The 27,175-nt window shown below is 45.4% G+C and overlaps 1 protein-coding gene across 5 annotated transcripts in view; it reads left to right on the top strand.

Moving 5' to 3' along the window:
- Positions 1-27,175, top strand: part of SEMA5A (semaphorin 5A) — a 149,731-nt gene that overhangs the window by 103,007 nt on the left and 19,549 nt on the right. For all 5 annotated transcript variants that reach the window (XM_079983485.1, XM_079983486.1, XM_079983489.1 and 2 more), the window contains exons 10-16: positions 4,847-5,051; positions 14,493-14,700; positions 16,117-16,234; positions 18,132-18,313; positions 18,629-18,772; positions 22,606-22,753; positions 25,644-25,869. In XM_079983485.1, the coding sequence (XP_079839611.1) occupies positions 4,847-5,051; positions 14,493-14,700; positions 16,117-16,234; positions 18,132-18,313; positions 18,629-18,772; positions 22,606-22,753; positions 25,644-25,869 (1,231 nt within the window). The remainder of the gene's footprint in view (positions 1-4,846; positions 5,052-14,492; positions 14,701-16,116; positions 16,235-18,131; positions 18,314-18,628; positions 18,773-22,605; positions 22,754-25,643; positions 25,870-27,175) is intronic.

Below are 27,175 nucleotides of genomic sequence, written 5' to 3'. Positions count from 1 at the left end.
TTCAGTTTATTCATTAGTTATATTCTCATCAGGATATAACCTCATCAGGAGGGCTTTAAACTGACTAATGTGGGGGAGGGAGACAGTGCTCCTGAAGGTAGGAGTCTATCAATTGATGAAGATGATCATCCAAATGTCATAGACCAAATGGAGCAAACAGCACGCAGACCTAGTGGTGGGAGGAAAAAATCCTTAAATAAGAAACACGGGGGAATGATTAATGGACTTCAGTGTCTGTACACTAATGCGCAAAGCATGGGAAATAAACAAGATGAGCTTGAGCTCTTGGTACAGCAACTAAATATGACATAATAGGCATCACTGAAACCTGGTGGGATAAGTCCCACGACTGGAATGTAATAATGGAGGGATACAATCTATTTCAGAGAAACAGACCAGACAAGAAAGGAGGAGGAGTGGCGTTATATGTCAGGGATGTGTATACCTGTGAAGAGATCCAAGATTTAGAACCTCAAAGCCAAAGTGAGAGCATTTGGGTCAAAATTAAGAGAGAGAAGAATAACAGGGACCTCATTGTGGGAGTTTACTATAGATCCCCAAGCCAAACGGAGGACATAGATGATGCCTTCCTGGAACAGATGGCCAAGCATGCAAAAGGAAGGGAGATAGTAGTAATGGGGGACTTCAATTACCCGGATATTTGCTGGATGTCAAACTCAGCCAAGAGCATGAGGTAAAACAGATTCCTCACTGGCCTTGCAGACAACTTCGTTGTCCAGAAAGTGGGAGAAGCAACAAGAGGAACAGCCATTTTAGATCTGGTCCTAACCAATGTTGATGACCTGGTTAGTGGGGTAGAAGTGGAAGGATCATTAGGCGCGAGTGATCATGCTCTTCTGAAGTTTACTATACAGCGGAAAGGAGCAGCCAAGCATACTAGGACTCAATTTCTTGACTTTAAGAAAGCCGACTTCATAAAACTTAGGGAAGTGCTGGGTGAGATTCCATGGACAGTAATACTAAAAGGAAAGGGAGTTCATGATGGCTGGGAGTTCAAACAAATAGCCAGCACGTGTAGACACAAAGTCAGAAAAGCTAAAGCACAGAATGAACTCAGGCTTGCTAGAGAGGTTTAAAGCAACAAAAAAGGCTTTTATGGGTATGTTCGTAGCAAAGGGAAGAACAAAGAAACAGTGGGGTCACTCAGAGGAGAAGATGGTGAAATGCAAACAGGGGACACAGAAAGGGCTGAACTCCTCAATGCCTTCTTTGCCTCAGTCTTCTCCGATAAAGAAAACAATGCCCGACCTGAAGAATTTGGAGCAAATGATTCAGCAGAGGAAACACAGTCCAGAATAACTAAGGAGATAGTACAAGAATACTTGGCTAGTTTAGATGTATTCAAGTCTCCAGGGCCAGATGAACTGCATCCAAGAGTATTAAAAGAACTGGCAGATGTGATCTCAGAACCACTGGCAGTCATGTTTGAGAATTCCTGGAGAACAGGCGAAGTCCCGGCAGACTGGAGGAGGGCAAATGTTGTCCCTATTTTCAAAAAGGGGAAAAGAGAGGACCCAAATAATTACTGCCCAGTCAGTCTGACATCAATACCAGGGAAGATTCTGGAGCAGATCATTAAGCAAACAGTCTGTGAGCACCTAGAAAGGAATACTGTGATCACCAAGAGTCAGCATGGATTTCTGAAAAATAAGTCATGTCAGACTAACCTGATCTCATTTTTTGACAGAATTACAAGCCTGGTAGATGAAGGGAACACAGTGGATGTAGCCTACCTTGATTTCAGCAAGGCATTTGACAAGGTGCCCCATGATATTCTTGTAAAGAAGCTGGTAAAATGCGGCCTTGACTATGCTACCACTCAGTGGATTTGTAACTGGCTGACTGACCGAACCCAAAGGGTGCTCATCAATGGTTCCTCTTCATCCTGGAGAAGAGTGACTAGTGGGGTGCCACAGGGTTCTGTCTTGGGCCCGGTCTTATTCAACATCTTTATCAACGACTTGGATGATGGACTCAAGGGCATCCTGATCAAATTTGCAGATGACACCAAACTGGGAGGGGTGGCTAACACCCCAGAGGACAGGATCACACTTCAAAACGACCTTGACAGATTAGAGAAGTGGGCCAAAACAAACAAGATGAATTTTAACAGGGAGAAATGTAAAGTATTGCAGTTGGGCAAAAAAAAATGAGAGGCACAAATACAAGATGGGTGACACCTGGCTTGAGAGCAGTACATGTGAAAAGGATCTAGGAGTCTTGGTTGACCACAAACTCGACATGAGCCAACAGTGTGACGCGGCAGCTAAAAAAGCCAATGCAATTCTGGGCTGCATCAATAGGAGTATAGCATCTAGATCAAGGGAAGTAATAGTGCCACTGTATTCTGCTCTGGTCAGACCTCACCTGGAGTACTGTGTCCAGTTCTGGGCACCACAGTTCAAGAAGGACACTGACAAACTGGAACGTGTCCAGAGGAGGGCAACCCAAATGGTCAAAGGCCTGGAAACGATGCCTTATGAGGAACGGCTAAGGGAGCTGGGCATGTTTAGCCTGGAGAGGAGGAGGTTAAGGGGTGATATGATAGCCATGTTCTAATATATAAAAGGATGTCACATAGAGGAGGGAGAAAGGTTGTTTTCTGCGGCTCCAGAGAAGCGGACACGGAGCAATGGATCCAAACTACAAGAAAGAAGATTCCACCTAAACATTAGGAAGAACTTCCTGACAGTAAGAGCTGTTTGACAGTGGAATTTGCTGCCCAGGAGTGTGGTGGAGTCTCCTTCTTTGGAGGTCTTTAAGCAGAGGCTTGACAACCATATGTCAGGAGTGCTCTGATGGTGTTTCCAGCTTGGCAGGGGGTTGGACTCAATGGCCCTTGTGGTCTCTTCCAACTCTATGATTCTATGAGTCTAAGTTGTGGCATAGCTCTATCAGCAGTGCTTTTTTCTAGAAAAACTTCACTCACCATGAAGTTGCTACACTAAGTGCCACACTTTTTAACAACAAAAAAGAAGTGCCAGGACTGTGCCACTTGAGTACCCCCTGAAAAAAGCACTGCCTAGCACAGGGTCAGCAGACTTTTTCAGCAGGGGGCCGGTCCACTGTCCCTCAGACCTTGTGGGGGGAACGAATTCCAATGCCTCTCAAATAACCCAGAGATGCATTTTAAATAAAAGTACACATTGTACTCATGTAAAAACACGCTGATTCCTGGACCGTCTGTGGGCCAGATTGAGAAGGCTATTGCGCCGGATCTGGCCCGCGGGCCTTAGTTTGCCTACCCGTGGCTCTTTCAGGATGTGCTTCTTATATACACTGGGTGTCCGGTTGGGAAGTCTTGGATTGGTAAACCAGTGGCCAAAGTTGGTAAGACCTGGGGTTAGAATTGCCATCAAAAGTCACCTAAAATCGTGAGGTAATCTTGGAAATTCCTGCTTTGGAGAAGCCTCTAAGGAAGGTTAAGAGCAATAGAATGAGGCTTGATGAGACCAGTAGTACAACTCTTTCTCTGCAAGTGTCTCCCAGCCCCCACAAGAAAAACTTTGAAAGGACATGGTACTCTTTGAATGTCCTTAGAAAAATATCATTGAATCTGAGTAGGCAGTGTGCAAACGCAGAATGCCCATTTTTATTATGGAGGCTTTAGCAAGTTCTCCCCAACTTCATTTCTGTGGAGACAAAATTATTCTGTCCAAACACAAGTGAAGTCACAAGTGGATACAGAACTGGATAATTTCTCCCCTTCAGATGTCGAACAAGACACCCAGTCCTCATTTAAAGAACAAAATGATTGAGTATTAAAAGCCAAAGAGAGCTTAAAGACTTTATTTTATGAAACAGTTGTCTTGTTTCAGACAAACTGTGGGTTGGCTGCTGCCTTATGACATCATGGACCCCACCCCTCCTCAGACCAACGTCACAACTTGATTTTGTTCTTTAAAGTAGGTTGTTGGTTTTTTAAAAAAGAAAAGATTGCTTAAATGTAACCACATGCAGCATTTTATTCTTAAAAAAAATAACTTTAAACTAACTCACCAGTAACAGTTTTGAAAAATAAAAAAGGAAGATGTCCTATCTGAGCCATCAGAGTCATCAGTGACTAATTGGCTGTTAAGTACAAGTGCCAGAGGCAACATGAAGGCAGGGAAACCTTGAGGTTGCTCAACAGGAGGGGGAAAACAATTATTTCTGCTTGTTATCCTCCTCTGCATGCCTCTTGTGTGGAAAGGAAGGAGGCAACTTTGTACAGGCAGGAGAAAGGTGGTGTGGAAACATGTAGACAAATCTACCCTCAACCTGAGCATGATTTTAGACCCTTTGGAATTTGAGGATATGTAGGTCATCCTCTTCCTAATCAGCCTGAGAGAACACAGCAAGACGGTCTGCCTCCGGCCAGCTCTCTTTGGTCTGGCAAGATGGAGCTTGGCAAGGAATGTCCTGCTCCACCCTGGCTTTTGTCTCAGGCGAGGCCCCATGGCAGAGAAGAGGGCCCTTGAAGAGTTGCTGCTGCAGCTGCAGGAGGAGGCATCTGTCAAAACCCTACATTCTCTTCTCATATATTTGGGATACATGTATATGGCCACCAAAAAAACCTTCTCCTGCCTTTTTTCTTTCATTGCCCTTTATTGTATTATTTGCTATATTTATTTTGTCATATATTTGCAGAGGAAGTATGAATGGCTTGCCAGTGTGGAAAAACATTTTTCTTTGAAGTACATTGTGTAGCTCAATGACCAGTCATTACTGCACAAATTTATGTAAGAACTAGCTTGGGGATTCTCTTATCTAGGGATATGTAGGGTTTGTCTTCATTCGCTAAATCTTTTATTATGACAATAGTAGAAAACCTATGCCTTTTCAGTGTGGCACCATGGACCAGGGTGCATATTTGAATCTGACAGAGAGGAATCTCCAAGATGCCCAGAAATTTATTTTGATGCATGAAGTGATCCAGCCCATCTCACCCTTTCCTTACTTCATGGAAGACAACAGCCGTTTTTCCCACGTGGTGGTGGATGTGGTTCAAGGCAAGGACATGCTTTTTCACATCATCTATTTGGCCACAGGTAAATGCTTTGTTAACAGCACTGGGAAATCCCCTGCTTCGGATATTTTTTTTTGGGGGGGGAGAGGTGGTGGAGGTGTTTGATGGGAGGGACTGCTCATTAACCAGTCTGACTCTGCTTGTTAATCTTCTTGGCCCCAGTGTACCTTTTCTGATCTGTTGTGGAATACATGTTAATGGAGCTTCTATTACCATGGTTTTAAATAACCCCCAAGCTTTTTGGAGAAACTTCACTCCCTTGTTTTTGCCTTTCAACGTCCTTTTTACAAAGTTCCTCTTTTCAAATCACTTGTGACCATGTTTGACCTTCCCAGCAAATGTCCACTTTCATACATGTTGCATTTGATAGCGCATAGTCACTGTTCCCGGTTGGTACAACAACGCTTAAATCTCACACCAGGTTCCGGACACCACTTAAGTCCAGGATTGTGTGCTCCACCCTGACACACGTGCACTTACTTGGCCAGTTCCATCACCAAAAGTTCTGGGTACAATCATTTAAGGTAAAGGTAAAGGTACCCCTGCCCGTACGGGCCAGTCTTGACAGACTCTGGGGTTGTGCGCCCATCTCACTTAAGAGGCCAGGGGCCAGCGCTGTCCGGAGACACTTCCGGGTCATGTGGCCAGCGTGACATCGCTGCTCTGGCCAGAGCCTGAGCCAGAGCCAGAGCCGCACACGGAAACGCCGTTTACCTTCCCGCTGGTAAGCGGTCCCTATTTATCTACTTGCACCCGGAGGTGCTTTCGAACTGCTAGGTTGGCAGGCGCTGGGACCGAGCAGCGGGAGCGCACCCCGCCGCAGGGATTCGAACCGCCGACCTTTCGATCGGCAAGCCCTAGGCGCTGAGGCTTTAACCCACAGCACCACCTGCGTCCCCATACAATCATTTAGGGTATCTTAAAAATAAAAAAATCTCTGTGTTGTGACTAGAACACATATGTACCCAGCCTATATTGGAGTAATTGAAGTCTTCCATTACTGCAGTCTCCTTGATTTCATTATCCATCTCAAAATCCCCATAGGAATTTCATGGCATTGCTTGTGACAGGTAGATGTGGATCACATATTATTTCAAATTTTACATGTTTATCTGTGTGCTGCAGCTTTTATATTTTTACAATTTTGAAGTGCTTCATTCAAAGCAACCACATGGTACCTTATCTTATGTTACTTATTTCCCATTTAAATTCTTCTTCATAGGATATACAACCCCCCTCCTTCAACATAGCTTATGAAATGATAAAAACACAACAATTTAAAACCAGCTGTTCAAAATGCACACTAAATGACTCATAAAATAACATTCACAAAAATGATGAGTACATAACTGTAGATGCATCACACTTTGTGTGCATACATAAAACAGGGCTTTAAAAATACAATGTCATATATAATTTACAGCTTAGTAGTTTTAAACCAGATTTCACCCTGCAGAGTTCTTCACTTTCAGACAGTGTAGTGTTGCAGATATTTACCCTCCTACCTGGCAGCACTAATGGAGGCAGGACTTATAGTGGAGAGCCTTGAATCTGCATATTGCATGTTTTCCTCGAAACATTAAATAGTATGGGAAGCAAAGGAAGCAAGTGAAACAGGGCCAAGGGGTGCAGTAGGAGCCAGGAAAAAGCTAAGAGACAGAAATTACTCAGATGCAACTGATGATCTTTTGTATGTCTTTTGAGTTCTGAAGATTTTAAAAACACTAATACAGTGGTACCTCTGGTCACGTACTTAATTTGTTCCAGAGGTCTGTTCTTAACTTGAAGCACCACTTTCGCTAATGGGGCCACCTGTTGCTGCCGTGCCGCCGGAGCACGATTTCTGTTCTCATCCTGAAGCAAAGTTCTTAACCCGAGGTACTATTTCTGGGTTAGCGGAGTCTGTAACCTGAAGCATATGTAACCCAAGGTACCACTGTAGTGTACAAAACTTCTCCCTCCATTCATTTTTATTTATAACTAACAACAGTGAGCTGTGTTTAGCTGGGAAAGTGTGTCTGTAGCAGAAGTCTTTTTAGCAGCAAGGTTGTAATTATTGGATTTCTTTCAACTTGGCTGCTGTTAATTGCAGACAGAGCTCAAGAATGTTCATCCATTGTATCATATAGGAATGTTCCCTGACCCTCGTATATGGGTATGTTTTTTGTTTAGGAGAACCACAGTGTCCTTGCCCATAGTAACTGGAGACACAGTGGTGTGTCATTTACACTCTGGATAGTTGTCATTTACACTCTGGATAGACCCAAAGTTGTTGAGCTAAAACTGCCTCTGTAGCCAACACCTTACCCTCCAGTTGTTGTTGGACTGTGGCTCCCATTATCAGCCCCAGCCAGCATGGCTAGTGGTCGGGGGGGGGGGCTGGGAGTTGCAGCAAAAAAGAGAAATTAACCCTGAAGCTTGGAAGGTGTTAGTGCCAGACTTAGGTAAAATGAGACAGGTTCCCATTGTTCACCTCTGCAGCCACAAATACATATACAGTGGTACCTCGGGTTACAGATGCTTTAGGTTACAAACACTTCAGGTTACAGACTCCGCTAACCTGGAAGTAGTACCTCGGGTTAAGAACTTTGCTTCAGGATGAGAACAGAAATCACACGGCAGCAGCGGGAGGCCCCATTAGCTAAAGTGGTGCTTCAGGTTAAGAACAGTTTCAGGTTAAGAACGGATCTCCGGAACAAATTAAATACGTAACCAGAGGTATCACTGTACTTGTTTGCTATGCTATATAAATCTGTGCCTTGGCCCATTCGCAATTTATCACGCAGCCCAGCAGAATAAATCTCTCTGTGCTTGGACTGTGCATACTTACCGTAAGTTCATGTGCAAGTCTGGATATGTGGATCAGGGATGTTTCTAGTGTGTGCGTGGTCTCAGGGCAGGAACCAGAAGTGAACCTTTGAGCTGACAAAAATCTTGAAAGAGCCACTACTAGTGGTTTCTCTATTTCTATCTGCCTTGCCTTGTTCCTCACTCGCTCTCTCCCTCTCCTTCCAAGTGCTCAAATACAGTCTCATAGAATTTTTTTAAAATAAGAAAATTAAGTATCACATTTTCTTGTAGAGATTTATCCTGTAGTCTCCAGTTTTCCATAAAGGTGCATAGTAATTACTTTTGAAGCATCAGTATATCTTCCTGCATCAGCCCTTTGTGGAGTTGCACCCTCTTCCTTTCTGCTTCAGTATACATGGCATGGCTACAAAACAGCACTTTGTGCTCATAACCTCTGGTCTAGTGTTTCTCACCCGAGACCTCCTGGGCCACTGAGCAAATCACATTTGAAAATGAAGGAAGTATTAAAAGCAGTTTTAAACATGGCATAGCTGGACAGTGTGTGAGTACTGTTCAGAAACTCCATAGGAAGCTAAAGTCACTATGGCGTCCGTTCATGTCTATGTGTTTGGGTCACTTGAACATTATCCCAGCCCCATGGAAGCCCCATGGGACAGTGGCTCTCATGTGGTTTGGGGAATGGGCAAAGGGCCCGGTATCTGGGGTTGGCAGCAGAAGACAAACAGGCTGCACCTTGTCTTGCCAAAGCCCATTATTTGCAGGGAGAAGGTTTCTTTTGGAGGAATACCTCAGTGTCACAGAGGTCATTATCCCCTTGCCATACCCCAGTGTGGGGCCCTCCAGATATTGTTGGACCATAGCTCACGTCTTCCCTGGGCATTGAGTATGCTGGCTGGGGAAGATGTGGAAACTGGAGTCCAATAATGTCTCGAAGGTATCACATTGGCTCCCTCTGCCTTACCCTAACCAGTCTTAAAATGCCTTCTCCCTCGGTACTGTAGAAGGACAGAATCAATCAAGAAAGGGCCCCCACTTGGCTGCTTGCTTCTAGCAACCTGTTTTAGAAGGCTGTAAGGAGCAAAAGCTTCTGGGGTATGAATGAATGAATCTTTATTTGCGTCAGCCATTGGTCATAGCAATAAAACAATAAAATGTTATACAAACAATAGAAATAAAAAGTCAGTTATCTAAAATACATTTTAGGGTTTTGAATCAATAGTCAAATAGTGGATCCTATTCTGATTGCCCCAGCTAAAAACCTTACAACCTTTGCTGTCACCTGCTCATCTTAATCTGCCAAGAGAAAGGACCCTGTGGCAGTGCTTGAGCGACCTAGAATGGACAATAAAAGAGGGGTGATAATCTCATTCCTCAAGTCTTAATCAAGAGTGCAAGCCAGAAGGGCACGCGCCACCAACTCGGGACTGCCATCTCCACAGGGACATAAGAGTTTTTCATGTGGAATCTGTTGGAATCGTCCCTCAAGTACAGCCAAGGGCAATACATTCAATCTTGTGAGAGTAAAAGCGTATCTATATTTTAGAATTGCTAGGTTATGCAGATAGGGTGCCAGAGAGTCAAAATGGGAAGGAAGGTGGAAAATAGGCATACCATGGGCAAAATTTCCTTATTGAAACCAAGTTGTTCTGGCGCTCGATATCATTTAGGTGTTGACAAATTAGACTGTTTGCTTTACTAAAACCCAAAGTGAGTAGCTGTTGTGGTGATAAACCACAAGAGTGAAATATTTGATAGACAATTTTAGTCCAGGCGCTCTTGTGACAATCTTGCAGCACTAGGGATATTAGACTGGGGGGATTTGAGTTTAGGTGAAGCCAAGAGTTGTGTCCTAGGCCAGATCCGTAATTCTACTGAGGGAAGATTAGCCTCTGTGCGCAATGATGTGCTTGGGGCACAGGGTAGTACAGAGAAAATTTGCCTTAAGAACTTTGATTGGACAGCTTCCGTAGATGCAAGGTGAGTGCCTGTCTAGATCTGAGCCCCATGTAACAACTGTGCTAGGGGTTTAGCTTGGAACACTTCCAGGACTGAGAGTATATGTTTACCACATTTTGTGTGGAAAAAGCGTGTCAGAATTTTGGCGCTTTGGGATGCTTTTTCCTTGCACATTTCTGGTGTGCTCCCCATGACCCTGTAGACTGGAAAATAAGGCCAAGATATTTGAAAACTTTGACCTGTTCAATTAGCTGGTTGTCCATGCGCCATCTATGGGCCCTATAGTTTCTTCAGAAAACCATGACTATTGTTTTCTTGTATTGTATTTTTCGCTCTATAAGATGCACTTTTCCCCTCCTAAAAAGTAAGGGGAAATGTGTGTGCATCTTATGGAGCAAATGCAGGTGGGAGGCTCTGCTTAGTGCTCCCTTTAAAGAGCCGCACACACGCTCCACGCGCTCTTTAAAGGGAGCGTGGCTCTTGGGGGAGCCTTAGCCGCTCACAGCCTCTCCCGGGCAGGGGGAGAATTCATGCCGCTGCCCGGGAGAGGCTGCGCGCAGCTATCCCATAAGCCAGGACAGCAAGCGGGATCACTGAGCTGCGATCCCGCTTGCTGTCCTGGCCTATGGGATTCAGAATATTTTTTTTCTTGTTGTCCTCCTCCTCCAAAAACTAGGTGCGTCTTATGGTCTGGTGCGACTTATAGAGCGAAAAATACGGTGCGTCTTATAGGTCGAAAAATACGATAATTCATGGCCAGCTGTTCTCTCTGGCAATATCCTGAAAATGCTCTGATTAGTCTTTTTAGGCCTACTTTTGTTTGGGATAGAAGAATCGCATCATCTGCATATAATAGTATTGAGATGGGTTTTGTGGCCAATTTAGGGGTGGAGATGTTAGACACTGGACAATGTCATTTATATACAAGTTGAACAGTGTCGGGGCTAGGATACACCCTTGCTTGACTCCCTTTGTGGCTTGTATAGATGCTGTAAGTTGTCCATTTGTGGAGCAGCACACTTTCAACACTGTATCTTCATATAAGCATTTGATCAAGTACAGTAGTCTTTTGTCTATACTTGAGGAGTTCAGCTTATCCCAGAGTCTTATTTGCGAAATTGAGTCAAATGCAGCTTTCAAATTGATGAAAACAGCGTAAAGCACACCACATGGTTTCTTAGCTTACTTGTCTATGAGATATGCTAGAACAAAGCAATGATCTAGAGTGGATCTGCCTTGCCTAAATCCTGCTTGCTCTTCAGTGAGAATAGCCTCATCGTCTATCCAGTCGGCTAGTTTGTTATAGAAGTGCTTTGCATATAGTTTACTAGTTATAGGTAACAAACTGATTGGTCTGTAGCTAGCCAGATCAGATGTGAGGCCCTTTTTGAATATACCGCTGTGGCCCAGGCATCTGGGAGTAGACCAGATGAGTCAATAAGTGAGAAGATTACCACAAGCAGGGGTGCCCACCAATCAATATTGGATTTCAAGAGTTCTGGAGGCAAGTGATCAATGCCTGGTGCTTTATTGTTTTTTAGCTGCATAATGAGGTTTTTGACTGGAGGCCAGGCTGGTAAATTTTCTGGGGATACTGTTAGCTGATTGGACTCAGCATCCTGGTCTCGATCGAGTGAGTGATAGGACTGCATCCATTCAAGAGGTTTGATAGCGCAGACTGGCATGTTGCGATCATTCTCCAGGAGGCCTGATATAGTACGCCAGAAGAGGGAGGTGTCCTTAGGTATGTGTGATGTGGTGCTTGGCCTGGGTTTTGTTTCATGAGCATGTGCATTGCCTGATTTTGGGGAGGAAACCCAGGCAGTCACATCCCATTCAGAAACAGGTTTGTCTCATGATAGACGGGTTAGGAAAACAGAATTTTTTGTTCCCTGATTCTTTTGTTCTTCATCAAAACTCTTTGTTTTGACTAGGGCACAGCCTTTTCTTTTGAATAATCACCGGGTGTAGAGATGAAGCCATTAAAAGCACAACTCGGAAAAGGACAAGGCTGAATGAGAGAAATCTCATTCAGAGGGATGTGAAAAGATAACCATAATTATCCTATTGCTGTAGAATAAGCATTTGGACAGCATGACAAGCAATTGTCAAAATACTTACTTGATTCTGAAAATGTAAAGCGGATTGTCTCATGGCGTCCTCAAGATAGACTCAAGGAACTCAAATGAATTATCATTTTGGATGGTGCCTTTTAATGTATCTGAGGAGTTTGCAGATGAATTCACTTATCTGCACATTTTTAATGGATCATCACCTGCATAAATCTTTCTCTGCCTACTTCTCTCATCAGCCACTTTTCCTCCCCCACACCTTTGCCCCTCCAGCCAGGACACCCATAAGTAAGCTTGCTTCATAAGTGGAGCTGGGGAGGTGCAGAGGGGAAACGGTTGGTGGTTAAGGGATTGCACACAGCCATTCCAGACTGATGCTCCTAGACTGCAAATTCTGCTCCTCCTTCACCGCAGCTTCTCTGGCCTGATGCTGTTGCATAAGGAAAGAAATTAACTGAAATATTTCATATTAGCTTTTTCTAAGGGACTATTACTACATCTGAAATACTCTCGGGATTAACTGGTTACAGCAGCAGTACAGCTGCAATGCTAAGATTCCTGTCCTCACCAGATTTAATTTCTATGGCAGCACAGCAGAAGACTCAGAATTCTCTCTTTAGAAGATCAGGTCAGAACCAGTTTGTGTTCAGGATCCAGCTTGTAATGTGTGCAAGTGGAGACCCATGGAAGGTTGCAACAAGCAAGGGAACTGCAGTGAGGGATGGATCCCAAAATGCCCTTCTTCCTTGTGTGGAAGAGCTGTTCAGAGCACTGAATGAGAAGAGGAAAACTAAATCCATGTTCTCCTTTCACAAGAGGATTGCTATAGAGCCTACCCCTTATAGTTAGTGTGGCGTCCTCCCTTTAGCACGTTTTCAAAAGAGCACTATTTCCTTCCACTCATCACTTTTTGGATCCAGGCAGAGATATGTAGAACTTTGTCCCCTGGTTTCCTCAGAAGTTTGGTGCTGTTTTCTGTCCACAGAATATGTACACGCCTGTCTCCCGCCTTCGCTGTCTCGAACAAAGGCTTGTGTACCTCATAGAATCATAGAATCCTAGAGTTGGAAGAGACCACAAGGGCCATCGAGTCCAACCCCCTGCCAAGCAGGAAACACCATCAGAGCACTCCTGACATATGGTTGTCAAGCCTCTGCTTAAAGACCTCCAAAGAAGGAGACTCCACCACACTCCTTGGCAGCAAATTCCACTGTCAAACAGCTCTTACTGTCAGGAAGTTCTTCCTAATGTTTAGGTGGAATCTTTTTTCTTGTAATTTGGAACCATTGCTCCGTGTCCACTTCTCTGGAGCATGTCCGCTTCTCTGGAGCGTGTCCGCTTCTCTGGACCTAGCTGCGTTTTCTTGACGAAGATTTAATATTCACAGTGTTACATTTTGATTTAATTTTAAATTAACTTTTCCTGTGTAATAGTCTAAGGATAGCATATCTGAGCGATCGAAAAATCATAAAAAGTGCAGTTTTCCCTCCAAGCCCCAGACAGAATATGATCTATGGTAATAATTACAGAAACAGAAATGAACAGAATGGGATATTAGAACAAACAGAATGTTTCCTTGACTTAAGCTTAGGTATCTAGGCCTCCACACAATACAAAGGAAGCACTGGGAAAGAGAAGAGTGGGAGTTAATCTATGCTTATGTCCCTGTTCACTGGACTGGATCATTCCCATGGTATTTTATCCAACAATTGCAGGCCTAACTGGGCAACAAGAGGCGCTGGACAGGAGATGCTCTCAGGCCTCCCTTCCCTTGAATGGCTGGCTGCCCTTGGGCCACGGGAGGAGCAAACAGGAGTCCGTTGCACGGTTCAGGGGTCTCTCTGCACATGGTATTGCATTCCTGGTCTTGTTTTGTATGAAGGGAAAGTGGCTGGCTGCCCAGAGGAACTCCAAACAAGAGTTGTGATTAACCTTTTGGTCAAGTGTGCTGCCAGTCTAAAGGGTGGGAGAGTGGCATTCTTGCTTGTAGTCTGTTGATCTAGAGAGCATCCATCAGGAGAGGCAGGCAGAAGTGCAGGTGTGATTCTGTCACAGCCGGGATAGCTCAGCCAGTGGGGCAAAAGACTCTTCATCTCAGGGTCATGGGTTCGAGCCCCGCATTGGGCAAAAGATTCCTGTATTGCAGAGGGTTGGACTAGATGACCCTTGGGGTCCCTTCCAACTCTATAGTTGGAACTCTACAATTCTATGATACCAGTATCACTTGTGCCACCCGTGCTGCAGGTTCACCACCCCATGGATCAGCAACTGGAAGCCTAAGGCAAGAGGAGAATAAGGATTGAATAGTGGCCATAGGAGTGAGATTTACTGGTTGTCCAGTTGGGGCAGTACCCTGGTCAGCCATTGCCCATCCCTTATTCTAAGAGGCCCTGGGTTGAAACTAGTTGCCAATCAGTGCTCTGGAGCACAGTTACACTCCTGCGCAGCGCAGCAATTATTGCATATATCTGCCTAAAAGTCCAAATCCTGGAGAGCTGTTTCCAGTCAGATTACACAACACCTTGCAAGATGGGCCATTTGGTCAATTCAGTGTCAGTTGGTTTCATGCATCCTCTACTTGCATCATTGTTTTCACAAATAACTCCCTTCTCTTGCCGTTACAGATCATGGCACTATTAAGAAAGTACTTGCTCCAGTTAATCAAACATCGAGCAGCTGCTTGCTGGAGGAGATTGACATATTCCCAAAGAAGCAGTGGGAGCCCATCAGGAGTCTGCAGATTTTACACAGCCAGAGTGCTCTATATGTGGGCCTTCAGAGAAGTGTGGTGAAGATCCCACTGAAGAGATGTCTGTTTTACAAAACACACAGGTATCTGGCTGGCTGACTGTGAGAAGTGCAGAATTCAAAGATATCAGGGATTTGTAAAAACGCATTACTGTTGGGGCCACCAGCCAATCCAAAAGAATTTTAGTTGATCATTCAACTTCCACTTAATCTATTAATTGAATGGGGGGTGGGGTTCCTCCAAGATGCATTATCTATGAAGATCAACCCCCATAAAATAAAGAGGTTTTTTTTTTGGGGGGGGGGGGGGGAATCAAGACTTACTGCTAGCTGAGGAGAAAGTGGTGTGGTATGTGCATGTAGTTGTGGTATGTGCATGGTTGCCACAGTTTCTCTGGTTTGCACATGTGCTCAAGGACAGTTGAGGTCCATTGCACCCATCCAAAATAGCCTCCTATCAATTAATCAGCTGAAGCTTTAGTTGTTTAATATTCCAATTAAAGGGTTTAATAATTATCTAATCTCAGTAATATACCGTATTTTTCGTTCTATAACACGCACCCGACCATAACACGCACATAGTTTTTAGAGGAGGAAAATCCATAGGCATGCCACCCGTAGGCATTTCCTCCATAACACGCACAGACATTTCCCCTTGCTTTCTAGGAGGAAAAAAGTGAGTGTTATGGTGCAAAAAATATGGTAATCTACAGTGCTTTTCCTTTTGGGACAAAGTAGAACATCTCCAGAAAACTATTACCGTAATTGCTCCAACAAATGGAGATTATCTGTAGGGAAATTCAACCTCTGAGACCTCTCTGGAATGGGGAGGAGAGTTGGGGAAGGGCTAGAATTCTCCCTCCTACTCTGCCCTACTTGTCAAGTGTGATAGGTCTTTTGCTAGAAACAGCAGCTCTTTCTCAAGCACAGGTTGTTTGTATCCATCTGTCTCGAGGGACAATGGAGTGCTCCTCCAGGGGGTAAAGTCAAACTGCTGTGTTAGCAGCACTGAAGTGACCTCGGGGGTGCAAGGCTGGGCAGCATGTATGAAGGTCCTGGGCTGCCCAGATGACAAGACCCCTCTCTCAGCCTTGCTGATGTCCAGATGGAAGCAGAGCAAAAGGCTTCGCCCCAGCTTGGCTGCACGTGTTGCCGGAAGGGGGTGTACCAGGCGCCACCCAGCTGCCTTCAGGACTCCACTCTGGATTTGTGCAGGGTTCACTCCTGAGCCTTTTCTTCTCCTTAATGTGTCCCACAAGGCAGGTGGTACAGATTTTTCCTCAGGGTCTAATCCCAAAGCCTTTCTCATGAATGAATATAGTCACAAGGCAGCAGAGATTTAGGATCAGAGCTTTCCTTCTCCTAGATGGGCTCCCTTCCCAGGTTGACAAGTCCTCTGTGCCCCTCTACAGCACATGCCTTCTTGAGCGTGGACCCACTTGAAGCCCTTCCTGGTGCACGATTATACTGCAGTCTGATGTTTTGGGTTTGTGTTTCCAGCGCATGTGTTGGATCCCAGGATCCTTACTGCGGCTGGGACCTGGTGCTCAAGAAGTGCACACCACTGGAAGAAAGCCTGAGTATGAGTCAGTGGGAGCAAAGCATCTCATTGTGTCCAGTAAGTTCAATTCAGATTCTTCTTTTCCCTGAGCCCAAGTGATTCCCGCAGAAGTAAGTCTGAGTATTTGGGTCAAGGAAGTGATTATGCACAAATAATGTCAGTTCAAGCCTTCTTGTCTCTCTGATCTGAGCCACAGGCTGAACCTTTCTTCTTTCCTCTGCAAGCTGTTACGCAGCATGATTTGTATGTCTGAGTCATTAAGTTATCCACCAACAGTCTCACATGCATAACAAGAGAAGATCCGTCTGTTGCAGCTGTAGGATGCTGGCAATTGCAGTTGTTGCAGAGAAGTGGAACGTCAGGCTGGCTGCGGAAGCCTCGCACAGGGATTGGGACATCCCAAGAGATGTGTGCTGTTGGCAGGAAGTGGGAAGGAATCCAAGGCTGTGCTGCAGGGCACTCAGGGAAATGCAGGTTTGGAGCAGAGTGGGAAGAAGGGAGTCTTGAGGCAGAAGAGTTCAGACCGGAAGCAGGGGGCTGAGCAGTCAAAATCTAGCAAGTTAGGTAGGCGAGCCCGAGTCTGAGGAGAAGGGGCTCCGTGAAAGGAGAGGTTGATAAAGAGGAAGACTGCCAGGAAGCCTCCCAGGGGCCCAGTGACAAGTGATGCTGTAAGCTGGCCCCGGAGGGCTGTGGGTTGGAGAGGCAGGAATGCCAGGCCAGGCAAATGGGAGCAAGGCTGGAGGACTCTTGAGCCTGTTGCTCCCAGCCTTGTTTAACTTGCTCATGGGACTTGGTAATGTCACACTTGCTCCCGGTGATCTGCCTGATGGGTTTGTTGAGTCCAGACTAATTTTCTTTCATTCTTACACCTTTGCACTGCATGATAGCCTTTTATCTGTGTCAATGCTAGTTGAATATGCTGCTTTTCTCTAAGCTTGAGGTATGTTGCACTGGTGACCAATGTCATTCACATAATCATATATCATCAATGATTACAGCTAGTGGACTATCAATGAAGGGAGACAGGCATGCTGTTGGGTGGTTGAAGGGTTTCTGACATGCATTCACTGCCTTCCAAGGTGTTTGGTTTTTAAGGTAGAGATTGTGTATTGAAACAACTTCCCCAACACTTAAAATGGCTGTCTACTTTCAGCTTATTTATTTTTAAGCCTATGTTTCAACTCAATGCACCAAGTATCTACTTCAATTTATTTCTGGTCTATATGTATGAACTGAATTGCAAAACTGTGAACTGAACAATTTCCCCGAAGAACCTAAGGTAATGTTGATGGCAGCAGGAAGCCAGTCTTTTTGATACACAATCATAGTATCTGCAGATTGCTGCATATAGCACAGCTGTTCGGGGTGTTGAATGGCTTGATGAACCCTGGCTGCCTCTGCTAAGAGACAGCTGGTATGTGAGACAGCTGGTAATACGTTTTGGGCACACTGTGGCCATGATCCAGCAGCTCCAGTTGTACATGCTGGGTCTTGAAGAGGCAAAAATACTCAACATGCATAATGAAAAATGTCTTGTGTGCAATGAGATAATTTCCCCTTTTGTAGAAAAGATGGAGAAAGCCTTTTGGTCTAGAATTTTGAGGAAATGGTAAAATGACAGCGATTGACACACATTGCCAGCAGAATCGCATCATAGTACAGTCCTCATAGGACTGTATCACTTCATGATGAAAGTGAGGAAGTCCCATGTTTAAATTTTCCCTATATGCAAAAACTCCCTGCGTATGGAAAGCTGTCACATTAGGGAAATAAAGCCCTATTCCCCAGGCATGCTAATTTTTGAAATGCAGAAGTGTTTTTTGTTTTTTTTTAATGAGAAATATTCAAGCATATGAAAGCAGTATAATTCAGCAAGAGCTGAGCTCCATGACTGCTGTGATTATTACCTTAACTATGGCAACCAGAGCTTGTCTTTTTGCCTTTTGCTTTCTAGGTAAGGAATCTGACTGTGGATGGCCATTTTGGAGCCTGGTCAGAGTGGAAGTCTTGCTCCCACGTGGACGGCTCCAGTGTGGGCTTTTGCCTCTGCAGAAGACGCTCGTGTGACAGCCCAGTTCCAAAATGCGGAGGGCGGCAGTGTGAAGGGCCAAGTCTAGAAGTGGCCAACTGCTCCAGGTGAGCCAAAGAAAGAGGAGGGGACCTTGAAGGGGTGGGGAACTTTTCTGCAAATGGGTATTGATGTCGCACTTTGGGCCACTCCATACATGTTTTAGGTGTAAATGTAGGATCTTTTAGGTATAAACCTTAAAATGTCAACTTTGGATGTGTATAGGATGTAATTTTTTAAAGAAAAAATCACTGGAGTAGTGGGAGAAAGGGGTGCTTAACTCTTTCCTTGCCTGCCCTTTCCCCTCAGTCCAGATTTCCACAATCCCTTCCAAACAGCTGTTTCCCACGTAGGTTCAGAGTTCTGCTCCCTTATTCTTCTAGAAATGGAGGCTGGACTCCTTGGACATCTTGGTCCCCTTGCAGCACTTCCTGTGGGATAGGCTTCCAAGTCCGCCAGCGCTCTTGCACCAACCCAAGCCCTCGGCATGGAGGCCGTGTGTGTGTGGGACAGAACCGGGAAGAAAGGTAAGCTGCTTTCTCCTCGTCATTGACTTAACCTTTAGGTGTCTCCTTGATTCTATCAACCTCTTTCATTTCTCCTCCTTTGTGTCAATCAGCCTTTGCTCCTCCGATTTCTGCTATTTCTGCTTGTAGCATCCTTATAGTTACTGAGGGAATAAAAATTCAGTTGCAGTTTTCACTTAGTTGGGATCTCCCCAAATCAGCATTGCCACATAGTTCTGCCTCTCCCTGAGGCGCCTTTAGCCTGGCACATGACTGCCTTCAAAACCTGCAATTCAGGGGAAAGTGTATGATCTCTGCACTGGATTGTTAGCCAGCTGGTTTTTGATTTCTTCACTGAGTATTCTAAGGCTCTGTAAAGCTCTAGAGAATGCTTTCAAGGTTGTAGCTGCCTAACAATCTATGTTACATTAAAGCAGACTATACTTAAAAAGTATTTTAATTGCTATATAAAGCTCACCTCTTCCAGCTTGGCAGAGCTGGGGTTCCTCATGCTTCCACCACACAGGCTCCATCACACTTTAAAGCAGAGGTTTTAAAATTTCCTGCTGTCAGGATACTCTTTACAACTTGACCTGTCTGCTTCCGGACCCCAGCACATCTGAAACAAAAATCTGGGGCGTTGCAAAATCTTCTGGAGCATGTTTTCAGGGGAAGCAACCCAGAACATGCCCAAGGCTTCCTTGCAGATGGGCTTTGCAAGGGAAGATCTGTAATAATGCAGGAAGAGCTGCCCTTTGGGGAGGCTGTCCACTCTTGCTGAGTTCTCAGAAGCTCCAGGGCTTTCCTGGGCGCAGTCTGAAACTTCCCACCGGTATAATGACCAAGGAGGGGAGCCAAGGGTCAGGCTGCGTGGAAAAGAGCAGGCTTTTATCTTTGATGGCATCTTCTAAGTTCTGTGGAATGAAAAGCAGAATGCAACTAGCCAGACCGCTGTGAAAGAAGCAAAAACTGCTCATGCAAGTAAATGGTGTGGCAAGGGAGCAGGTCACTGCCAGCCTTCTCCCAGCCCTGGGACACGTGGAGATAATTGCTGTAGTTAATTCCTTTTGCCTCATCGTAACTATTACTAAGCTACATCACCAAATACCGCCAGTATTGCTGCCCCCAACCCTGTAAGTGTGCTGGTGTTGCGTTTGTGAGGTGCTCAGTCACCATAAGAACGAGCATCTGTTCCCATTCTATGGAGGGAAATATGAAGTCTGTGTGAGCACAATGAATTCTTTTCCAGGAAACAAGCTTGAGTTTGGAGTCACTGGAGGGAAGGGACCAGCTTGTGTGCATGTTTTTAATCATCTGTCGCTCCTCCCCCTCTCCCTTCCACACCTTCAAATAGCAATTGCTATCTTTGGGGAGATTGACTATGGCCTCAGTCGATGCATCAAGGGTCATGTCACTGGCCTGGCAATTTTTCCATGTCACCCTCTCACTTCTGCCCTCATCACTTTCAGACGCAGGGTCAGTGCAGAGGTCTCCAGTTTCACAGATCTAAAACCCTTGCATTGCTTGTTTTGCAGAATCGCTGCAAAACATAAGCCCTCTGGGTCCTCAGAAAAGAAGAAATTAACAGGCAGGGGAAGAGCAGCTGGGGAAAAGCACTTCCTGCTAGCTTGAAATGCTTCCAGAAAGAGGATTAATCAGACTTTGCTCAAAATCCTGCGTTCCAGCAGATTCACCCCCACAATGAGACTTGGAGGCTTCTGGGGCTTGTCTGCTTGGTGCAGCAATTTAACATGTGTGCCGTGGCTCATTCTGACTGGGAGGAAAATGTGAAGTTGGCTTCATGTCTCGTTTTGTTTTATTAAAAGCAAAGCAGTTTTTACAAATTCTCTGGCTGCAGTCGAGAGTCCTGTGCATGTACTGGGCTTGAGTTGTCTGCTGTGCTTTTTTTGTGTGTGTGTGAGAGAGAGAGAGGGGGGGGGGAGGAGGGAGGGAGGGAGGGAGAGAGAGAGAGAGAGAGAGAGAAGTTCCATAACTGCCAGTAGAGACAATATCCTTGAACGCGTAGTGCTTGATATGGGGCAATTTTCGGTTGGGTATTGTCAGGGGACTGCCATCGGAACAGGGGAGGGAGGCAGGGGAATACAGAGAGCCTATGAGGCTTCTGAGGAGCAGCTCCTTGTCCAGCGGTGGGGAAAGCCACACCTCCAGTGGAGCAGAAAGGGAAGGGGCCAGCCAAGCGAGGAGAGGGCTGGAAGATGCTGCTGAGAGCCCAAGCGCCTCACCTGGCCAGGCTGGCCAGGAGGCAGACACGCCACTTCCATCGCCCAGCCTGCACAGGGGGGTGAAACGCAAGGAGGGGAGGAGGAGATTTGGGGTGACTAAGTTCTTATGTTGGGGAGAAGCCAGAAGAGGCCACTCCCAGATCCTGCAAGTGACTAAGATGGACATGAACTTGTTGGTTCTGCACTGTAAATAGTTTGCACCAATAAAACTTGTAAAAGACAGGTTGGAGTCCTGCCTGGTTACTCACGAGCAACCACCACCCGCATCTGACAGGTATCATGTTATTAATTTTTATAAGTTGGTTGCTACAGAAAAAGTATCTAAGCAACTTACAAAACTATAAGAAAATAAAGCATAACATAGCACCAGGAGAAAAGAACAATGCTTTACAATAAAAGCCATACAACAAACAACAATACATAGAAAAAAGCAGGAAAAAAACAGCAGCAAAAACTTTGGCAGCTGAAAAATCCACAACTGAAAAGGCCTTCATAGTCAATTTTGACAAGCTGGAATGTGTGCAGTCCAGATGATAAAGGTTCTGGAAACAAAGCCTTATGGGGAACAGTGGAGGGAATTGTGTACGCTATGCTTAGCCTGTAAAGAGGAGACTGAGAGGAGATATGCTAGGCATCTTCAAATATCTCAAGGGCTGTCACATAGACAATGGAGCAAGTTTGTTTTCCCCTGCTTTGGAGGGAAGGACTTGAACCAATGGATTCAAGTTACAAGACATGAGATTCTGACTAAACATCAGGAAGAACTTTCTGACAGTAAGAGCTGTTTGACAGCGGAACAGACTCCCTCTTTTCCATAGCTGCAATAGCCTAGAACTCAGACAACCTTTTAAAATTTTTGGTCTATTTGCATGTTTCAAAAATCTAGCAAGTCAGATCTTAGCTGCTACCAGCAAAAACTAAATCAAGATGGGTCACGGTCTCTTGAATATATCCTGACAGGAATACAGTGGTACCTCTGGTTACGTACTTAATTCGTTCTGGAGGTCCGTTCTTAACCTGAAACTGTTCTTAACCTGAAGCACCACTTTAGCTAATGGAGCCTCCTGCTGCCGCCATGCCACCGCCACGCGATTTCTGTTCTTATCCTGAAGCAAAGTTCTTAACTGAAGCACTATTTCTGGGTTAGCAGAGTCTGTAACCTGAAGCGTATGTAACCTGAAGCATATGAAACCCGAGGTACCACTGTACCACTGGTACATGTGGTAATAAGTTCCTTGTTATGGCACATAAAATATGTAAAATAACTACACAGTGTTTTCTCAAAAGACAACAGTCCCACCATGTGTGTATGTAGGTTCTTTTACTCACACTTGTTCACATGCATCCCTTATTGTTACAATTCGTCTCCCCATCCTCCATCTTGCCCTTTTTTTCAAAATTCTGAATGTAACCTTTTTGAGGCAGAGACCAGCCCTATATATTACCACAAAATATTATGGTAAGACCACAATCATATTCAGCTTCACATTGGTCTTCAGAAATGTATGTGTACCTTCTTGATAGTGAAAGCACTAAACCCTGTTCTTAAATAATGCAAATAGCTGTGACCAGGTATACTGTTTCTTTTCTCTTTTGCTTTCCTTCTCACAGGTATTGCAACGAGCACCTGCTGTGCTCTCCACACATGTTCTGGACTGGCTGGGGTGCCTGGGAGCGTTGTACATCCCAGTGTGGAGGCGGGATCCAGGCCCGCCACAGAACCTGTGAGAATGGCCCTGACTGTCCCGGCTGCAGCGTGGTGAGTCACACATTAATTGCTCTAAATGTGTATATGCATACCGTATTTTTCACCCTATAGGACGCACCGGCCCATAGGACGCACCTAGATTTTTTTTTGGGGGGGGAAATAAAGGGGGAAAAATATTTCCCCACCCGCTGCCCCCCGAGCTTGCGGGGCTGGCGGTGGGGCTCCCCAGGCTTCAGCGAAAGCCTCATTCGCCCCATAGGATGCACACACATTTCCCCTTCATTTTTGGAGGGGGAAAAGTGCGTCCTATGGGGCGAAAAATATGGTATTTTATATTTTTATGACCTTAATTCATGAGGTGATTTTGTAGCATACTAAGCTGTGACAGAGATACTGACACAAACTGGTAATGGTGAAACCTAATATCTACCTACCTACCTACCAACCAACCTACCTATAGATACAGATAGATAGATAGATAAATAAATAGATAGATGTATACTGACAGTAAGAGCCTGGCCTGTGTTGACCAGGTGTGGAAACCTCTTGGGTTAAACTACTGCAATTCCTTGCTTGTTGGGCTGCCTTTGAAGACTTCTTAGAAACTTCAGTTGGTACACAATGCAGCAACTGGCAGAACAGTTGCTTCCTTTGTCTTGTACGGTGTATGTGTATTGAGCAGAGATGTCTTTCTGCTCAACTGTGTAGGAGGGACACATGCTGGGGTTATCCAGGGTGGGGAGGAGGGTTGGGGCTGAGCTGGCCCAGGATCCCATGGCTCTTAAGCTGATCTCCTGGCTGTTGGGTGAGGCACTGGGACCAACCTAGAGCTGATCACTGTATCAGCCAGGATCTGGCATTGATTTGGCCTGGTCATTCTCCGCAGCACCACCCTCCATAGCAGCCACGATTAACAGCTGGGCTGTGGTTGCTCCAGTGACTCCCCCACCCTGCAAAGTCCCACTGGAGGGGGAGTGAGGGCAAGGAATGCAGCCTGGATTACTAACTGGGACTGATGATTCAAAACCTGCTCTTAAACAATGCTGGTAGCTGCGTGTCCATTTCAGGGCACAACACAAAGCCCTGACGCTTCCCTCTAACATCTGGAGTGGCCTGAGACCTCGGCACCGGCTCTGTTTTGCACCTGAGGCGAGCTGGGTGATTACCAAGGAGAAGGACTTTTTGGTCATGGCCCCTTGCTTCTGGAATGCCCTCCTTAGGGAGGCTCAACTGGTGCCAACCGTGATGCACCAGGGAAAGATGTTTTCATTTGTCCAGGCATTCTAGCATGGGATGCAAGCTGGATTTAATGATTGTTTGATCTGCTCTGTTGAGTTTCACTGCTGTGTTGATCTGCTCTGTGTCCTTGTTTTCATTGTTGTTTCACTTGCATGTTTTCCCTGTAGTTTTACTGAAGTGTGACCCATAAATTAAATAAATAAAGAGTCTCCTGCTCCCGATCCCCTCACTTCTTCTCAGTGGCCTCTGGGAATGGCAGATTCAGGCTTCTGGAATGGTGCCCTTTCAGTCTTCGGAGTGGAAAGGGTTATTTTGATCTTCCTTGGAGAACCTTTAATTCCGAATGGTTAAAAAAAAGGTCAGAGAGAGAGAGTGTGCAATGTCGTAAGACAGCACAAGCAAAGACCTGTGTTGACCTGCCGTGGCTTTTTATATTGAAGGGTGTGATTTGGCATTTACCCGTGAAAAGTCAATGGCAGTGCACAGGGTAGAAGGGGGGAAATGCTACTCTTTTTAGCTGCTGTAATTATGACTCTCGTTTGAAGCTGCGTTATAGCTTGTTCGTGCTAACTGTATATTTAGAAGGAAAAGCCAGAGATTATGTGCTGAGCAGCATTAACCCGAGGGCCTAAAAACGAGAAGACTTTGTAGTAAAATGTGAGTGGTTCAGTGGCTGCTGGTTCGAACAAAGTGGTTTGCCAGCCTTTGCCAACCTGGTGCCCTGCAGATGTTTTGGACTGCAAATCCCATCAGTCCCAGCCAGCAGAACCCTGAGCTGATAGAACTGTAGTCCACAACATTCGGAAGGCACCAGATTGGGGCAGGCTGAGCTTACAAAAGATGTGGCATCCATCGTTTCCCAATAAAGCAACACTTTTTGGGGGTGGGAATCTAGAAAAGAGTCAGCCAACCTTTCGGAGCCTCGCTGCCATTCTGTTATGTAAGAGGCATTCTAAATACTTACCCACTACCTTAAGGGGAAATCTTCGGGAGAAGATAGTACTAAGGAGTAAATCCTACACAAATTCGGAGTGGAGTCCCTAAGACAGTTGGGTGGCGTATTGTACGCCTCCTTCCGGCAATTCCTGCAGCCAAGCTGGTGCCAAACATATTGCTCTGCTTTCCTTTGGTCCACATCAGTGAGGCCAAGAGGGGGGTCTTGTCATCTGGGCAGCCCAGGACTTTCATATACACTGCCCAGTCTTGCACCCCAGGGAGGTCACTTCAGTGCTGGTAATGCAGCAGAAACAACACAGGAGGCAACAGTTATGAGTTACCAGTTTCTGCAGCCACAGCAGGTGCTGTGATTTCACACACACACACACATTGGGGATGCACTCCATTGTCCCTCGAGACAGACAGGTGCCAAGAAAAATTCTAAAAGCTATTCTGGGAGCAACAACAACAACAAAATCCAATAAAGAAATAAACCAACTAAAAATCGTCAAAGGTAGCAGCTGCTGCCTCGGAATCCTACAGTCTAGTTCTTGGGTTTGTCTCATAATGAATATTATAGTAAGGTTGTGCTTTATTAATGCAGGCATTGTGAGTATAGGAGCACCCAAATAACCTTAATTTCCATGTTTAAACAATGATATTATAGTTTCTAAACCCCTTTGGCCCAGAGAGTGTATGCAAAGTTTCAAGGTGTTTGTGGGCCATGCTAGACACTAAGTAGAAGTAATCAACCCCTTTCCTTCAGGAGTATCAAGGCTGCAACACCAGCCCCTGCCCAGAGTTGAAAAAGACAACTCCTTGGACCCCATGGACTCCGGTGAACATCTCCGACAACGGTGGGCACTATGAACAACGATTCCGATACACCTGCAAGGCACGGCTGCCTGATGCAAGTTTGTTAGATGTGGGAAGGCAGAGGATTGAAATGCGTTACTGTTCCAGCGACGGGACCACTGGATGCTCGACAGATGGTAAGCAGCCACGTGCATCAGAATCTTAGGTTTCTTGCCATTGCTATGGCAGGAGGTGACTTTGGTTTTGTTGGTACTGACAGAACCACTAGCAAAGCACCTATTGCCACAGTGGGCAAAAGCAGGACACGCTTTGTGGAAGATCATAATGAGGTGCGTCCAATAATATCGTCAGTCCAGGAGCAACCTCCCCCGCCCCAAGAAGTCACCAACTTTGCCATCAGCCTGAATTGGGTCCCTAGGCATAAAAGGGTCCTCAAAGGTCATCAGCTGAGACCTTTCCTGCTACTGCAGGAAATCTGTTACTGATTAAGGGACCACATGCTGTTCTCAAGGACAAAGTTCAGGTGAGGATCAAACATACTGCCTCTGTCAGATACTGATGATTCCAGTGTCAGTAGTGTGGCAGAATTTGCCCATCTCTCGTGGCTCCCCTTTGACATTGTGCTCTTTGATTAAGAAAGTAAATTAGCTATTGACTCCTGTGGCACATACATCTCTCCCGCGCGCACTGCACAGTCAACGGGAGCCATTCCTTTCTGTGGCAAAGGAGAAAATGCTGCTGCGGGGGAGACCATGTCCCAAAGTGTGGTGATATACGGTAGGAACATTGGGCAGAATCTGGTGCCTTCCTTTCCCCAGCCTTCTTCTGTAATGCAATATATCATGCACTGGAAGCCTTCTTGCCTGCTCAGCCTCTCCTTGAAAATCTCACAGAAGATTCTGTAACCTTCCTAGGTAGCTGGATTGATTGCTGAACAGCTCTTATCATTGGGACATTTTTCCTAACATTGAAACTGGTAGAAAGCTATAGCTCTTCCTCATTTCCTGACATCTTTTACATATTTGAAACCTCTCAACTTTCAGTCTCCTTCCTTGCAGCTAAATATAACCAGGCTTCTGATTTCATTCTTACAATTTTCAGTCTAGATCCCCCCCCCCCCTTAATCATCTTCATTGCTCTCATCTGAACGGGGCATTTTTTCAATGTGTTTTCTGCTTCTTTCTGTTGTGGCACCCAGAACTTTACATTGTGTGCCAATTTGCCAGTACTCCATAGAATCTTATTGAAATTTCTCAGAATTCAGAGATGATGGTGCTTCCCAGTTAAAGTGGCATATTCCCTTTTTGGCACAACATCAGCCTCCTGGTAATTCATTATTTATCCCAAACCCTTCTTGGCAAACTTAAAAGTTTTTCCAGTTATGTCCCATCTCATGCATTTGATTTTTGCTCCCTGTGAGTAATACTTTATATTTTCCCTTAACAGGTTTCATCTTAATACTGTCTGCCCAGCTGTCAAGTC

Source organism: Podarcis cretensis, assembly GCF_951804945.1.
Source record: "Podarcis cretensis genome assembly, chromosome: 7".
NCBI lineage: Eukaryota > Metazoa > Chordata > Lepidosauria > Squamata > Lacertidae > Podarcis > Podarcis cretensis.
The sequence above is the reverse complement of the archived record's forward strand: the minus strand, read 5'-3'. Positions and strand labels throughout refer to the sequence as shown.